The following is a 16,315-nucleotide window of genomic DNA, read 5'->3' as shown; positions in this document are numbered from 1 at the left end:
ACGTCATTAAGGATTTTGATTGTGTCTGTTAAATGTTTTTTACATACCTAAAAGTAGACGATTTATTGGAACATGTGAACGGTATTCTAGATCTAGAGCTTAATAAACAGGAAGTGACGTCGTGGTCAGAGGTCACGGCACGCCACTAGGGAACTTGTTTCACAATGCAGGATATTCTTTATTATCTTCGCTAATTATGGACTGTTGTATTCTCTTGGCGCTCTGGTACTTAATTCCACTTTACGCACTGATTCAAACTTTGCGCTTCATTTTTGCTGATGCTGACTTCACTTTACTCTGGGCACGCATGTTTGGGCGGAGACCAGGTATGATTCAAGTTCACGTTACATCTTGTTTTATTTCATTGACTATCATAAACACTGCCCACCGTTTGATTTCACTTTATTATATATTTTATTGAATTATTTATTATTGTGTTATACATTTGATTTTATGATGAATAACGTAGCATACGCACTTACTACAACGTAGTAAATGTATTGAACAACTGATGAAACATTTTTTAAATTGTATTGTTTTCTGGAGTACATTTGAATCAGCTGATGCCAATGGTATAAACCGTTAAACTAAATAAACTTCATTGAGATCTAATACAAACTACCAACACTTAAATTTGAGTAGTAGTTGTTTTTCACATATTACTATGTAACACATGACCCTCAGAAACCGAATTAAAAGGCTTGGTGGTCTGGATCACTGGAGCATCCAGTGGGATAGGAGAGGAATTGGCGTATCAACTGGCAAAGTGTGGCTCTCGGCTCATTCTTTCGGCCCGTCGTGTGGATGAGCTTAATAGAGTGAAACAACGGTGTATGGGTGAGAGACCTTATCTTAAACCTTTCCCTATTTGTTATAATCGCCGAAAATTGGCTGCAGAACATGGGCTGCATCGCTCCTTGATCCTTGTGACTTGAGGTCACACACATAAGGATGCCTACAATGTATGACTCACATTATTCTCTGTTATTGTATAAGAGTGTTCGCATGTACAAGAGGAGGATGTTCTTGTTCTTCAACTGGATTTGCTGGAGAGAAAATCCTTCAAGTCTAAAACGAACGCAGCTATCCAGCACTTTGGCAATGTAAGCTGTCGTGCAATTCAGGATCCTCCCGCACGCAATCGGTGATCACTTGACAGCTTGATCACATTTTAGATACAAGTTTACAAATGGTGTCATAACCTTTTCAGATCGATATCCTGATTAATAACGGGGGCCGTAGCCAGCGGTCTCTGTGCTTGGAGACCAGCGATGACGTTTATGATGCCTTGATGGAGCTCAACTTCCTCGGCACCGTCTCCCTCACCAAACAAGTCCTGCCTCACATGATGCAGCGAGGAACGGGGAGTGTTGTGACTGTTAGCAGCGTGGCTGGCATCATCGGGGCTCCCCTGAGAGGAGGATATTCAGCCAGCAAACATGCTCTCCAGGTATCTGAACATGGCAGTTTGGGTTGTGAATATTGAGCTGGATGATTCGTGTTTTTTTGTCCCTTCTTGTTAGCCCCTGTAAAGACGTTTTTACTCAGCCAACACCAATATGTTTTAATCGTATTGCCATGCTCCATGGACTCTGCTACCAGTCGGGTTCAGCCAGTATACCAGTTTTCTGAGGGGAGAACCAGACCCAACAGGACAGACCTGGGGCAGACCCAGGGAGGGCTCGAGGGATCCTAGCTCTCATTCACGTCAGCTTTGTCTCACATCTCCTTAATTGTTGACTGTGTGTCTGCAGGGCTTCTTCAACTGCCTTCGCTCTGAGCTGACGGACTATCCGAAAATACTCATAAGCACCGTGTGTCCGGGGCCTGTGCAGTCAAAGATCGTCGACAATTGCTTCACAGAAGAGGTCGACAAGGTAATTATGTAATGGGGTTTGAGGCTGTGCCATATGGACAATATTTTGGCGTCCACATATTTAGACTTTGATGATACCCAATTGGTGATGTTTAAAAAATATATATATCTATAGATGATTTTATTTTAAGAAAATCCAAATATAGTAATGGTGAAGCTGGCCGAATAAGGGGCTAAAATAGAACATTATCCTTCAGGAAAAGAAATTGTAGCAATCATTTCCAATAAACAGCTTGACCACAAAGCCTTTGTAATGCTTTCCTACCCTTTTCCTTCCGTAAGACGATGGCCCAAGGACAGGACCAGCAGCACAAGATGAGTACGAGCCGCTGTGTGCGGTGGATCCTCGTGGGCATGGCCAACCAGGCCAAGGAGATGTGGATATCCGACCAGCCGGTCCTCGGCTTCTGCTACCTGTGGCAGTATGCCCCTACATGGGCGTGGTTCCTCACCGCTATGTTTGGCAAAAGAATAGTGCAAAATTTCAAAGCCGGTTTGGTAGGTACCCTTCACAATAACAACGCAACCCAATCAGTTTGTCCCTCCAATATTTTAGTATTATTAAATGGTATCCTGCAAGTACAGCATAAATGATGATGAATGTGAAATCTGGGATGGGGCTGGGCACAGCCTGGAAGTCAGGCAGACATTGTTGAGAGCGGTGTGGCAACAATTGGGCTCAGTTGTTGATGACCTGGCCCTAGTCTGCTGCGTATAGGAAGGGGTTGCTGCATGAAGGTGCATTCACTTGAGACGCAATGGGACTAAAGCGAATGATAGTGCACCCGGCCAGCTGTCTCCCAGTGGCCATGAGGCCTGCCCACTGTCTGGTGGCCTCTGATGGACAGCCACGACTGATTCTCTGCAGAAAGGTCACAGGAAAAGGCGTTTTTATTGTCCCTGGAAAACCATCCCCAAGTTGGATTGTCTGGGACAAAATAAATACAAAATCTACTTCAGTTGTAAAAGGGTTACGAGTAACAAACCTGCCTCCACAAATCCAGTAGGAGCTCATACGTATAGCATTAGGAAAGCAGTCACACGTATACAATAGTTGGCCAAAATATTACTCCTAGATGCAGCTCTTAGTGAGGTATTTTGTGAAAATATTTGAATGCTTGTTCACCTTGCGTCAATAAGGAGTCTTCTGCTGTCCGCCAGGAATGAATTTGTACATCTATATAGATATAGATATATATTTAATAAGGATGGACTTACAATGTAACACAATGGTTTCCTTTCTGGTAAATATTTTGGGGGCATCATTTGTGAATTTATTTTGCAGGATGCAGAGCGCTTGCACTTTGCAAAACCTAAGGCCAGCTGAGGAGCAACAATGAAGAGGGAAAGTGCTTTAGTGACGTCTCGAAAAGCCTGCCCTGGATATTGAGACGGGGACTTCAAGGTCCTTTAACTGATTGAAAGAATCAGAAGAATCAGATTGGGTTAATCCTAAGAAAGCCCTTAGTGATAAATCCTACAATATACGAGTACAGTTCTTCCAACTGCAACGGTAGTTATTCTGAATTTGAGTTATTTACTATCATAAAGACACTCCTTTCCTATTCATGCAGCAAGTTTTTTTGGTTTCTTTTTAATACCGATTGCTTGATTAATGAACTGAATTACAGAATTGATTTTCTCCACGAATGTAATTATTTTCACTTGTACACAAGTTCATTTTAAACCTAAGGCACACATCCTTAAATGGCTAATGGATTTTTCCCTCACCATTTCAGAGAAACAATTAACTTAATTATGTTGGCTGTATTGTGAACCGTGTTTGTCTCAGCATCCGTATTTTTCATGAAAAGTTAAATAACACCACATGCAGGGAAATCATTCCAAGTAAAATTACAAATTCACATTCTCTGACATTCTGAAATATGCTTCTTTGTTTTATCAAATTAAAGTTGCCGTTTCGAAATTCTGAGAGTATTGCATCGATCAAAGAAGGTTTAAATGTCTGGTTTATTAAATACTAAAACCCTATTTCATTGCACAACTGAGAACGTCTCATTTGTGCATATGACAATAAACACTTTGAATTGAATTGAATTGAATTGAATTAATGTTTACTGCTTAATGGTTCATGTTTGACCTTACCTGCCTACTGCGCGCATATAGACACAGGTTGTATAGTGCTGTTCGTGACCTTGCCTCAGTCGGTTATTTTTTTAAGATGGGTGGGGCCTGACTCAGATCATAGGCATACAACCCAGCTGCATGCTGGCCTGGCCAGTGAGTCTGATGGCTACACTGGGAAAATGCTGATCAGTCAACTGTGAATCTCACCAGACTGTTGATATTCCCATGGAAATGCGAATCAAATTTGGTTTTAAAAATATATACTATTTGGGTATGTGGCATGCAGAAGAAAAAATAACGAATCTGCATTATTGAATACGAAGCTCGTTCATATAACATCTGGGCAGCAATCCCATGCATGCGATCGTATACAAATATTAAGCTTAGGCCTACTTCTAGACGCAGTTAACGAGAGGTATTTGGTGAGAATATTTTTCAAGCTGGCTCACCTTGAGTCAATAGTCCGCGCCCGCCTATGTTTAATTAACATTCCGCTCGTGGCGGATTTAATACAAATTTGGGACACGCACGCGCACGCACACACACGCAATTAACAAGCTGGGAAGTGTTTGTGTTGCTTGGCAACCGTCCAGTCCCAGCCCAGTCACCTTATTGTTTGTGGAGCCAAAGAAATGATTCAACAAGCAAATTATCTTTGGTCGCTTATAACCCTTAACTAATAAACGGCTTTTGGAACTGTACTCTTGTACATAAAGTATTGTACCCACTACTGTCTTGTTCCTACTGCATTGTATAATCTGTGTTATACGCGTCTTGCTTCCTCTACTGTCTTATTGTTCCTACCGTCTTGCTATTCTATGCCTTATTTAGACCACACGATGTTAAAGCCAACATCAGCACCTCATTAGACCACCTATGTGCATGTGGTGCTAACCCGATCTCAGAATAGCTTCTGTCTCTGCACATGGAGAGGTCAACACGATAAGTCAGACCCTGTAGTTGGGGCTCCTTCACCATCCTGCACACACCGACATAGATTGAAGGTTTACCTGGAGATGCTCCATGGACCCCTCCAGAGTGCACGTCTGCCTCTCTGAATAAACCACGTGTTGAACATTTACCACTCTCTTAGTCACACCTAGTCCCGAAACCACAGAGGACTACAATGACGATCCATCACAGCTTTCGATGGTTATGAAGGCTAATTGAGGTTAATTAGAAACATCTGTACAGCCAAGTGATACATAAGGTAGTTAAAAGTCTCTGTTGTACTGTATAGCAGTGGTCATGCCTCGTGTCCAATCAAATTACCTGGTCAGAACCTACTGTCGTATAAAAAGCTGTATCACAATCAAGGTCGTGCTATTATACTGAACATCAGCACTGCTCTTTGTACCTACAGCCGTGCTGATATTCAGTAGAACAGGACTCCCTTTCGTTTGCTATTGCTTAGTTATACGCACAATAGCTGGTTTACCGATTCATTCCCTTTTATCCAGAAGAGATTACAATGATGGACTACAATCAAACACCCTGAAGACGTTTCCTTTGGCAACATTTTATATAGAATTGCCAGAATCTTGTACATCTTTTTTCCCTCTTTTGTAGGATGCACTGTTTTGTCCCAAACAACAGAAAACGGACAATGGAGCGAAAAAGAGATTCAGTTGCATTACTAAAAGCCAGCCCTGGATAATGGGGACGGGCCATCAAGGTCCTTCTTTCAACCAAAATATCAAGTTATTGAAAGTTTTTCAATAAGAGTTTCACTGAAGGAAGCTCTGCAGACTTCCTGTGTATAGCTAAACGAAAAGTTTTCCAGTCACTGAAAGATCCTAATAAAGACTCCAGTGACAAACTCAATCATGGGCAACGTGTTGACATCGATGTCATCCTTATCATCCTAAGAAAACTATTTTTTATTGACTCGAGGCAGGGTTTATCAAGCCATTTTATTAGAAGTATATACATTTACACAGGTAAAACCAAACGTATATACAACAAACCATGGGAAATCCAAATAACTTCATTCTAGGGTTGTAAACAAGTAAACTGTAAACAGAACGGCAAGTATTACCATAAGCACATTACATATGACGTTACAAAAAAAACAAGGCACAGCCTTGAGTTGAACATTTCCTACGTACAGCAAAAGAATGATGTCCCTTTTGAGTGGACATCTAATGGTAGACCTGAAATTCTGAGAAGCGTATGAAACATGTGTCTCAATCTGGGCTAGTAGGCTCATTTCTTGGAAGCAAAGGAATACTTAAAAATAACTAAATACAAATGTTTGTGCTTTAGTGGATACCCATCCTTGGCATTGATACATGATATAAAAGCGAAGACGGCTGGGTATTTGCTTTACTTCCTCAACTCTCAAATCGATGTTGATATCTTTTTACCAGAATGTTGATGCCAGTGTGTCTTTCAAGGTCATAGGCTGATCTGGGCGCTGTGCTTAATGCATTGTTGGATGAGGATTTGCAAATGATTACTGATAGTTAATGTATATTGGCACACCGGCATCAAAACAACATGAGCATCCGCTCCGAGACAGGTCATAACTAATCCACTTAAGGCTTAGACTTTAGACTTGGATTACACTTTAAATGGGCAAGTTAGCGTCAGTCAAATGTTGTGCGTTTCCCTTCCTTGTCTTCAGCAGGGGGGTGACTCCAATCACTCTCTTGCGATGCGGGTTGTGACGGCCATCCAGAGGAACAGAGGCCTTCACAATCTGGAAACCTTTTTAAACCACGTCATACAACATCTAAAAAACACATATACTTAGCTTAAATTTCTTCTAGGTAGTGTGTATTTTTGTACCTTCCTTTCAACTGCTCCTACTTGAGACCTGACAGTTGTACGTGTTCAGTTGTATGTTCTTCCCAAAAAGTGACAAATAAATAAAGATTGATTGTTTGATTAACAGAGATGCTTCTGTGTACAGCGATGTGGGGATGAAGGGTGATGTGTTGGTGTAGGTAGGGAGCAGCGGGGGGGGGGGTCACAGGCAGGGGAGGTGCAGCGGGGCAGACGAGTAGATGGGGTACCCCAGGGGGGGGTCGGCCGCCTGCACCGTGAGGTTCCTCAGCATGACGGGGTGGGCCTGGATGCTGTAGCGCTCCTCGTCGTCGTTGGTGGCGTACAGCAGCTCCCAGGAGAGGTTGGCCCACTGGCCGCGGACCCCCTCGCCGTTCAGACGCCCCAGCTGCACCAGCTGGTCCTGCAGCGACAGCACCCGGCCCGTGTAGGTACCCTGCACACAGGAGCACGCCGTCTGACTCTTGCACGCTGTGAACCCCTTGCAACCGCGGCAGCAAGAGCCCCGCTCTTTGCCGGCGGAAGCGAGTTTGGCTTTCGAGGTGAGCACAGGCACAGAGTAAAGCAACAATGATCAATAGAGCAGAATGTGTGAAAGGAAAATGGAAATGAAAATAGACAGAAGAATGAACCCAATTGGGGGCCATTCAGGTATAGGTTGAATGCTGCCGGAAGTAAAATGATAAAAATGTGCTCATTGATTTGGAAATTCTACAATTATTTATCGCATGGACCTTGGGAAAATGTCAATCTTGTATAGGATGTCAGATTGGCCAAAACCCCCCACCGTACACGCAACTATTCTCCCTGCATTGTTTGGTGACCTCTGCTGTCTGCCTTAAGTCTCTGACTGAACTGGGGGAGCAGTGTTTACCAAGTGAGCATAGAAATGGCTACAATGCTTCTACACGCCGCCGGGAGAGAAGCGAGAATGGCTGACAGGGTTGTTTGGTTACCATTGTGAGGTCATGTCCTAGAGAGAAGAGGTAGGGCTTCTCCTGAAGGACGCTGTCGTGCCAGCCTCGCTCCGCTCCCAGACCGATGTACCAATCCCTTTCATATTCCTCCAAGGTGCTGAACAATTCCTCAGGGCTTTCCACGGGCCCCAGACTGGCCTGATCAAAGAGCAGCTTAAAACCAAACCTGCGGACAAAGACACCAAAAAATGAATGCATGTGGGATACTAAAAAGGATTTTGGCAAAGTGTTTAAAATACAGCAAGCCTTTTCCCACCTGAACGCCTTGAGAGTGAGGTGATAAAGGTCCTTCCTGGCCGAGAGCCAGTCCAGGCCGTCCGTCCAGGGCACGTCTCCGCAGTAGAGGCGGTACACGTAGCTGGGGCTGGTGAAGGAGGCCTCGGCGCCCAAGGACACCACGCAGGACAGGGCCGCCAGGGCGTGCAGCTCCCTCAGGACCCGGTCCTCCTGCAGGGCCTTGGTCGGGTCGTCGCCGGCCGCGCCCCGCGCCGCCTCGGCGAACCGTCCCAGGCTGAACCGGAACCACTCCTCGGGGAAGAGGTGCCGGAGCTGCTGCAGGCGGGACGGCAGCAGAGGGGCGGTCCTCCAGCCCGAGGGCAGGTTGAACGCCTCTGACCCGGGGCAGCTGAAGTGGAGGGGAGGGAGGGCGCCGGAGCTCTCGGCGAAGACCTTGGCCCCCGGGCCCTTGTCCACCGCCGGCAGCCCCAGCCCCAGGCCCAGGGGCTGCAGCGGCTGCAGGGCCGAGAGGGCCATGTTCTCAAACAGGCTGTCCATCTCCACAGAGCCCGGCAGGGAGGGGCCAGTCGGCAGCGGGGCCTGACCCGGCTGGGCCTCAGTGCTCACCAGGGCCACCGTCCGCCTGGGCTGTTGGGGCCCGAACAAGTCGTCTTCATCCGACCAGTCTCCAAAGGAGGTCAGGCTGGAGCTGTCCTGCCTCAGCTTCAGAGAGGACACGTTGGACTCCACTATGACCGTCTCCACGCGCTGATTGCCCGTGGACTGGGCGGGCTGGGAGGACTGGGACTTCCGGCCCCCTACGCCGGGCCCCTCCTCAGTACTCCAGGCGAAGCCTCGTCGCTTCTCCACACAGTGGCGCAGCAGCAGGAACACCAGCGCCTTCAGGAAGTCGTCCTGGAGCTTCCTCAGGTTGTCGTGGGAGTCGATGATGCCGGAGAGCACGTTGCGGGCGTCGGAGTACACCCGGACGGGGAGGGCGGCGCAGGGGATCAGGGCATTGCCCCAGTGCTGGTTCAGACTCTGGGTGAAGCCCAGCCGCTCTGTCTTCTCGAAGGCGCCCTCAAACACCTCGTCCACACGCCGGGCCTCCACCGTGTGGCACGAGGTCTCTTGCAGCTCCAGACCCTGGAGCCGATCACAGAGCAGATCAGCGTCATCATCACAGTGACGCTGGCATGCACCGATTCTCCCGAAGAATGAGTGCAATCGGCCGCGTGTCTCGGGGCACGACCCCCGGCCGGTACGCCGCCCCTCCCTACCTTGATGTTGACGGTGCAGTAGCCGTAGCCGCGCTCCAGGATCATTATCCAGACCATGCGGTCCTGGAAGCGGCCCAGGAAGTGGGAGCCGGGGGACAAGGAGCCTGCGTTCCGGGGATACGGAGAGAGAGAGAGAGAGAGGGAGAGAGAGGGAGAGGGGGGTATAAGCCATCCGTTCCTTATGCATGTTAGCGAGGGGGATGTTGTGACGCGAGGACCGAGGGCCTAAGCGCCAGCCCCCCGGCTACACAGCCCCTTCGTACTGCCAGGCTCTCGGTGGACACGCTGGGGGGGGGGGGGGGGGGGGGGGAGAAGCTCACCCTCTCAGCCGAGGCGGGGTCATGATACTCTCAGCTGGCTGGCTGCACAGAGATCCAAACATTGAATCCTTTCCATTAGCCCAAAAACAACCAAAGGCCCTTCCTCTTACAGGGGAGACCACTGCGAACCGTTCTCCCCAGGGGGGATGGGCTCTCCCGGGTCAGCGATACGTTGGACGCGAAGGCGGTCGCAGGGTGACGGGAGCGTTGGCTTGACGATAACTCATGTGCTCGTGGCTGACGGATGATGTCATACACCGTGATGCCATCTCTAAATATTCCCTACACTACCTCAGCGATGGGAAGAGAAACGCCCGCCACACGGGGTTCCTGCTTACTGTTCAGTCATGCGCACTCCCTCCCCCCCCCCCCCCCCCCCCCCCCCCCCCCCGGCCCGTCATGCAGAAGGCAAGCCACGGGACGGGACATCTGTTATTCAGCTATGAGCAGCAAACGGCTACAACGTGCTAGTTCTGTAAATTATACATAGAAGCCTGGGCCTCTCAGCAAGCCCAGTAAACAATGAGATTGAGTGACGCCATCGCTTTTCTGTTTTGAATCATCAACCCATGAATAATTAAGTTTGTACTTGCCCTTCTCTGATACGAGTCCACACACACACACACACACACACACACACACACACACACACACACACACACACACACACACACACACACACACACACACACACACACACACACACACACACACACACACACACACACACACACACACAGCTCCAGTAGGCCTGCGAGTATGGTGGGGTTAATGGCGTGGAAACATTTGGATGTAATGAATACAGATCGGAGCCACTTTGTGTCGGGTCACTTCACAGGAGCTCCACTGGCTCCTGTGAGCATCATCACATCACTGCCAGAGGCTCCCATGTGCTGGTCGTCAAAACAACATTCTCTTCTTCGGCCTCAAACCGTGAGAGGTGCTCTTTCATCGAGATAAGAGTTGCTGCTTGACCCACCTGGAGGTTCAACAGCGTCTCTGCGATTCACGAGCCGAGCGAACACAGGGCGGCTCGCCGTGCGCTACGCTGCCCGCCTAATTAAAAATGAAAACAAGTCGCTGGAATTCACAACGGATTGACCTCCATTTGCAGCGGAGGAAGAGCTTTGTGGTACGAATCCTACCGCGCTGTGCAAGACTCCAACAGCGGAACAATGCACACTGAAAATATATGAATAATATTAAATAATAGGAAGAACTCTGGTTCAAACATTTATGTTGTGGAGTTGTCGTGTTTGTGCTCCAACTCAGGAGTATTAGTCAAACGAACATAAATGCCACTCAAATATCATGAACGGCCAAAACCATTGATGAAACACACAACCCGAGGGCGACCCAGAGGGGTCCCCAGCAGCACGGCCCACTGACTAGAGGGGTTCAGATACCGATTCCAGTCTCCCAATTCCTCCGATACTGCGTAAAATGGGTAAAGAAATTAATCGGGTATTGGCAAGTATCTGTTTGTATATTGTATCTGTTACAATCACGTGACTAGCTCCTTTACTACACAGGCAGAGAGCATCATAAATATGTGCAGTTTTATGCTGCGTTCATTAATGGTTGGGGGTGGGAAGTCAGAATGTGAAACTCCTAACGACAAAAATACAAATGCATCTTTCTAATTATAGATCATAAATGTAAATGATCAAGTTCTGAAAATAAATTTGTGAGTGAACAGTAAGTGAACCGACTATACAGTGCTGTCATCATAAGAAACCCCTTGTGCGATTACAAGTGCTATTATTAGTTACAATGCTGGATGCTGCATCAGTACACTCAGTATCGTCCAAGTTCAGGAATCGGTATGGGGAAGGAGAACCAAAGCGGTACGGGTAACATCTCCAGCACTAACCCAGCGCCCCTCCAGCCAGGCCCCTCCGCAGCGCCACCGCCAGGCTGCCACTCATCTGCTGGTAGAAGATGGAGTCGGGGCAGGGGCACGCCGTGCCCACCTGGCCCGGCCAGCTGCGCTGGGGCCGGGGGAAGCCCACCAGGAAGACGGGCAGGGTGAAGAGGGGCAGCAGGGGGGCGGCCAGCAGGGCGGACAGGACCACCACGGCCAGCAGCAGGGGGCTCAGCGAGGCGTTGAGGGCCAGCAGGGCGCCCGCCGCCTGCCGCCGCTGCTTCTTCTCCGTCCACGACGTGACCAGCACGGCGAGAGAGAACTTGAGCTTGGAGAGGAACTGCACCACTCTGTCGCTCAGCAGACCCAGCTAGGGGGGGGGAAGAGAGGAACAGCAGGTGTCAGCACACACACAGTCTGTCTGGAGCACGTCTTAGGTAATGTGGACTCTGGTGTGTTGGTTTTATGTTTATTATTTGCTCATGACTCAGCCATATGAGCCGTGTGTCATCGTGAATCTTCTAGCACATTCTGGGCTGTGTAAATACAACCGAAAGGCTTCCCGGTGTAAAAAATGTAATTTAAAATCATTTGAGGTCCCTTTAACCGGGTCATTTAAACAGGGGCTCGCGGGACAGGGTTGCAGTCGTTTGTGACACGCGGTGTAAGGAGAGGCTCGCTCACCAGCAGCAGCTGGACGGCCGTGCCCAGGCGGTCCCACGCCGGTAGGGCCGTCTCCCCGGCCGCCAGGCGCACCGCCACCACCACCGCCATCTGCAGCAGGGACTCCTCAGAGTTCTGCCACACCTGGGGGAGACAGGTTCAGGCTCCAGTCCAGACGCCTCAGGAGTATTAGTCAGGCAGGGGCGCTGCCTGTTCTAAACTCTACCGTGAAATGTGGTGATTTCGAGGAACAACACTTATCCTAGCTACTGTCTTATCCTAGCAAATCGTGTGTGCTTGCCACTTGGTTCTAGGAACATCCTCACTGTACCGACGAGCGATACATTTTTTCTCTTTCTTTAGACAAATGTACTTATTGTAAGTTACTTTGGACAAAAGCCTCTGCTAAATACCCTAAATGTAAAGTCGCTGCTTGTAGCGAATGTGTTTTAGCAACACATCAATCAAGTAAGTGATATTTGTATGTTTAAAAAGGCCTGCATGTGATGTTTTGTCATAATGTTATTTTGATGGATGCATTGTAAGCATTTCTTTGTGTCCGCATCGTCTTTACCACTCTGAACGCCCGCGTGAATCCCACACTGAGTGACGCCGTGTGGAGCCACTGGAGAGACTTGTCCGTCGACAGATACGCAATCATGGCAAATGGGGACACTGAGATAAGAAATAAAAGCCAATAATTAGCGTCAGAATAAACTAAGTTTTGCTCCATAAGGTAAACGTTGTGGGAGGGAGACTCACCCAGATTCAGGAGGACTCTCCGGGTGACCGCCGCGACGTGGAGACCTCTGCTGCTCTGGATGAAGCTCTGCACGTTGGAGATCCCCCTGGGGTAGAAGGGGTTCAGGAACACCCCTCCACAGACGTACGCCCCCTGGATCTCCCCGAGGACCCAGCACAGCAGGAAAAGGGAGAGGAGGAGGTAGGAGGCGATGATGGGCAACCGCTGTCTAGTGACCGCGGGGCTCTGGGGCGGATCCGCAGCCAGGAAGTGGTGCAGCAGGCCGGCCTCGGCCACGGCGGCGGCCAGCAGACCGAGGTACAGCAGCGCCTCCCTGCATCCCAGCCGCCAGCCGAAGGAGCCGGGAGGGGAGGGGGTCGCCCCTCTGCGCCGCCCCAGGCTGCCCCCGCTGGCAGGGCGTGGCCCGGCGCAGCACAGCGTGGAGATCTGGCTGAGGTCCAGGCTCAGAAGGAAGCCCATGGACACGGAGAAGAGGACCACGCCCAGGGTGGACGGGATGAAGAAGTTACATCCTGCCACCGCCACCGACACGAAAAACATCACCAGGAGCCTGGAGGAGACGCAGAGACATTCATCATGCCCCTGGTTCAGATACGTCCACACCTCAGGGGCACAGATTTAAAACAAGGTTTTTGCAACTTCAGTCGTCCATCTATTGTGTTTAATCACTTTAAAATCTCAATTGGGCAAAGGATTGAATCAGAGATGATTCAACCTCCGGTTGGCAGCAGAATCAGTCAATAGAATATCACCTAAGGTTGCTGGACATGGGCGAGCCGCCCAGGCCGAACACCAGTGTCTGCTCCATGCCCCAGAGCAGCAGGGCGTCAAGCGGGGACAGCATCCCCAGGGCCCACAGCAGAGGCAGGAAGAGGAAGAGCACATGGAGGACCTGACTGGCCAGCTGAAGCTCAGGAAACGGGCTTGTGAACCTGGACCACAAGAGCAACCAACAAGAAACACGTGACAAACCTTTAGGGTACTAGTCATACCATTAGTGTACTAGTCAAACCTTTAGGGTACTAGTCAAACCTTTAGGGTACTAGTCAAACCTTTAGGGTACTAGTCAAACCTTGCAGGTACTAGTCAAACCTTTAGGGTACTAGTCAAACCTTTAGGGTACTAGTCAAGCCATTAGTGTACTAGTCAAACCTTTAGGGTACTAGTCAAACCTTTAGGGTACTAGTCAAACCTTTAGGGTACTAGTCAAACCTTTAGGGTACTAGTCAAACCTTTTGGCTACTTTGGCGGGGGAAGACGCACGTCTCCGTAGCTCACCTGTCGGCCAGATCGACGGCAATGAAGGTGAAGATGTAGATGGGCCGGGTGAGCGGGGTGATCTCGTAGGTGTCCTGGGCCTGGTAGGTGGCCGTCTCCGTGGCCGTGTTGACGATCAGTGAGTACTCCGCCGTGCACAGGGTGACCCAGCTGGCGATGTACACCACCAGGGACGTGCCCATGCTGCCGTAAAGCGCCGTCATTCTGCCCAGGAACACGTACCACGTGCCGAAGCCGCACAGCACCCCGGCCAGGACCGTGTGCAGCACCACGTTCAGCCCGAAGCGCTTCCCCGGGGCGATGAACCGCACCGTCTCTGGGCCGACGCAGTGGGTGAACTCCACCTCCTCCTCGTCGGCCAGGACGTTAGGAGCGCCCAGCCGCTCCACGGAGCCGCTCCTCCGGGCCGAGTACACGGCCAGGGCCTGGATGCCCGCAGCGGCCCCGAACATCAGCAGGCCCGAGAGCACGGCGGCGTGGAGCTCCTGGAGCAGCTGCAGCTGGTAAAGCAGCGTACCGACGCCCCCCAAGAGCCATGGCGTGAGGAACAGCAACGCCTGGTGCACGTACACGTACGGCGGGGCGCAGTAGCCCAGCTTAAAGCGGGGTCCCCCCAACACCGTCTGGGGGAATCGCTTCCAGAAGAACTCCTGCTTGTACTCATTGAGTAGGGGCACGTCCGGCCCCATCCTGACCATGCCCTATGGGATGGCAGGTCATCTCCACGCGCTTGACGTAGGGCTCCCATGCATCATGGTTGACAGGTCAAGCAGTCTGCAATAAACCGACGAATCAAATATGATTAGGATCGCACCTGAAGAGTAAACATCAGAGGATACAGTGGATTCCTGAGATAAGCCTGCTTAGCTTCAAGAGTACGCGGTATAAAGTGTAGCTCACATAAGCTTTCTGTAACAGTTATACAGTGTCCTGTGCAGATCCTGTTGTTCCCAACGTGAGTCATGTTCTAGTGTTGTGAGCACTGCTAAGATACTGGGAGGTTGCCATGCACACACAACACAAGCAATGCAGCTTGATAAGATGAAAATGCTGTTAATCAAGAGCTTTGGCTGACTTAGCAGAGACTAATGCTACGCCCTGATTCAGTGACAAGTCATGGCAATCAATGTATTGATTGTATAGTAATCTTCTTTGTTGTCATGTCACATCGCTTTTTTCCCCATCAGTGGTTGTCAGCTTGGGTACTAGCATGCTAGGTGCGCTAAATTGTTAACTAATCATAACAAATGATCAACATATTTTGGCATTTAGGGATGAACAAGCTTACCTACACAGGAGAAGCTGTTTTTAGCGGTACATCCGATACGTCATATCTTAGGATATTGAGAGTATTATTTGAAAGTGTAGGACATCGCTAGTTAGCATTAGCCACTAGCAGCAGCAGGGAACAAGCCAAACAACGGATGATGCACGAATCATCGTAGCCAATGGGATCCGAGACCGTCCTGAGAGCACCGCCTCCTATCAAACTACTTACACGCCCCCTTACAACATTCCCCCTCCGTCGCTGTTTGGAAGCGACTCATAATCATAAGCCATGTAGGATATAAATCCTGACCTAGTGTGGACAATACCACATATTGTATCTAATTTTAGTCCTTACTGGCAATAGTTCATGCTATTCATTAAAGCGAATAGATAAAAGTCATTTTAACCCTTGGCTCTTGGTCCAAATATTCAGGTTCATTTAAAATGTTTGTGTAAATAGTTCTGGAACATTTATATTTAAACAAAGCACTAAAGAAGTAGGCCTAAAATTATGAGAATATATTTGCAGAAATATAATTAAAATCGTATGTACGGTAAAGCTGTATTATTTAAAATAATTCATTAGAACATATTCCAGAGTGTGATATAGTAGATTGTGAAATGGTGTATTGTAAATAAGCCTTTTAGAAAACTAAGTTAATAGCCTGGGCCCAGATATTTAGTTTGTGGTTTCGTAAGATAACAAAGGGCTTTACCCCAACAGTGTTTCTGGAGGAGAACAATGAAAAGGTCACCCGTCTATTATTGTCTTTACAGAAAGTGGCACGCGCCGTAGTGTTTGTTGACGCCCCTTATCATTTTTCACCTTGGAACAATCTTTAAATCCTGAAGCAGCTTATGTGCTTAAGCGGTTCCCCAAATCACCATAGGATTTGTTCTCCTTTATTATGAAGATGACAACAAGGATACAGAA

The 16,315-nt window shown here is 48.9% G+C and overlaps 2 protein-coding genes across 3 annotated transcripts; one reads left to right on the top strand and one right to left on the bottom strand.

Moving 5' to 3' along the window:
* The first annotated feature begins 106 nt into the window (after positions 1-106).
* dhrs7 (dehydrogenase/reductase (SDR family) member 7) lies at positions 107-5,612 on the top strand. The gene is made up of 7 exons (XM_056590411.1): positions 107-326; positions 685-837; positions 997-1,103; positions 1,211-1,450; positions 1,755-1,877; positions 2,159-2,374; positions 3,162-5,612. The coding sequence occupies exons 1-7, from the start codon at positions 197-199 to the stop codon at positions 3,201-3,203; spliced, it is 1,011 nt and encodes a 336-aa protein (XP_056446386.1). The 5' UTR covers positions 107-196; the 3' UTR covers positions 3,204-5,612.
* On the bottom strand, positions 5,504-15,607 carry pcnx4 (pecanex 4). Of its 2 annotated transcripts, none has more exons than XM_056590409.1 (11): positions 15,401-15,607; positions 14,113-14,886; positions 13,587-13,766; positions 12,834-13,384; positions 12,646-12,746; positions 12,093-12,215; positions 11,418-11,778; positions 9,225-9,328; positions 7,985-9,090; positions 7,708-7,894; positions 5,504-7,187 (listed from the first exon to the last, which is right to left on the bottom strand). In XM_056590409.1, the coding sequence occupies exons 2-11, from the start codon at positions 14,808-14,810 to the stop codon at positions 6,936-6,938; spliced, it is 3,663 nt and encodes a 1,220-aa protein (XP_056446384.1). In that variant the 5' UTR covers positions 14,811-14,886; positions 15,401-15,607; the 3' UTR covers positions 5,504-6,935. The 2 variants fall into 2 exon arrangements, with proteins under 2 accessions (XP_056446384.1, XP_056446385.1); XM_056590410.1 differs by having other exon boundaries at positions 15,405-15,607.
* Between the last annotated feature and the right edge of the window lie 708 nt (positions 15,608-16,315).

The sequence above is a fragment of the Gadus chalcogrammus genome, chromosome 5 (assembly GCF_026213295.1).
Source record: "Gadus chalcogrammus isolate NIFS_2021 chromosome 5, NIFS_Gcha_1.0, whole genome shotgun sequence".
Lineage (NCBI taxonomy): Eukaryota > Metazoa > Chordata > Actinopteri > Gadiformes > Gadidae > Gadus > Gadus chalcogrammus.
Note: the sequence above shows the minus strand (reverse complement) of the source record. Positions and strands in the feature narration are given on the sequence as shown.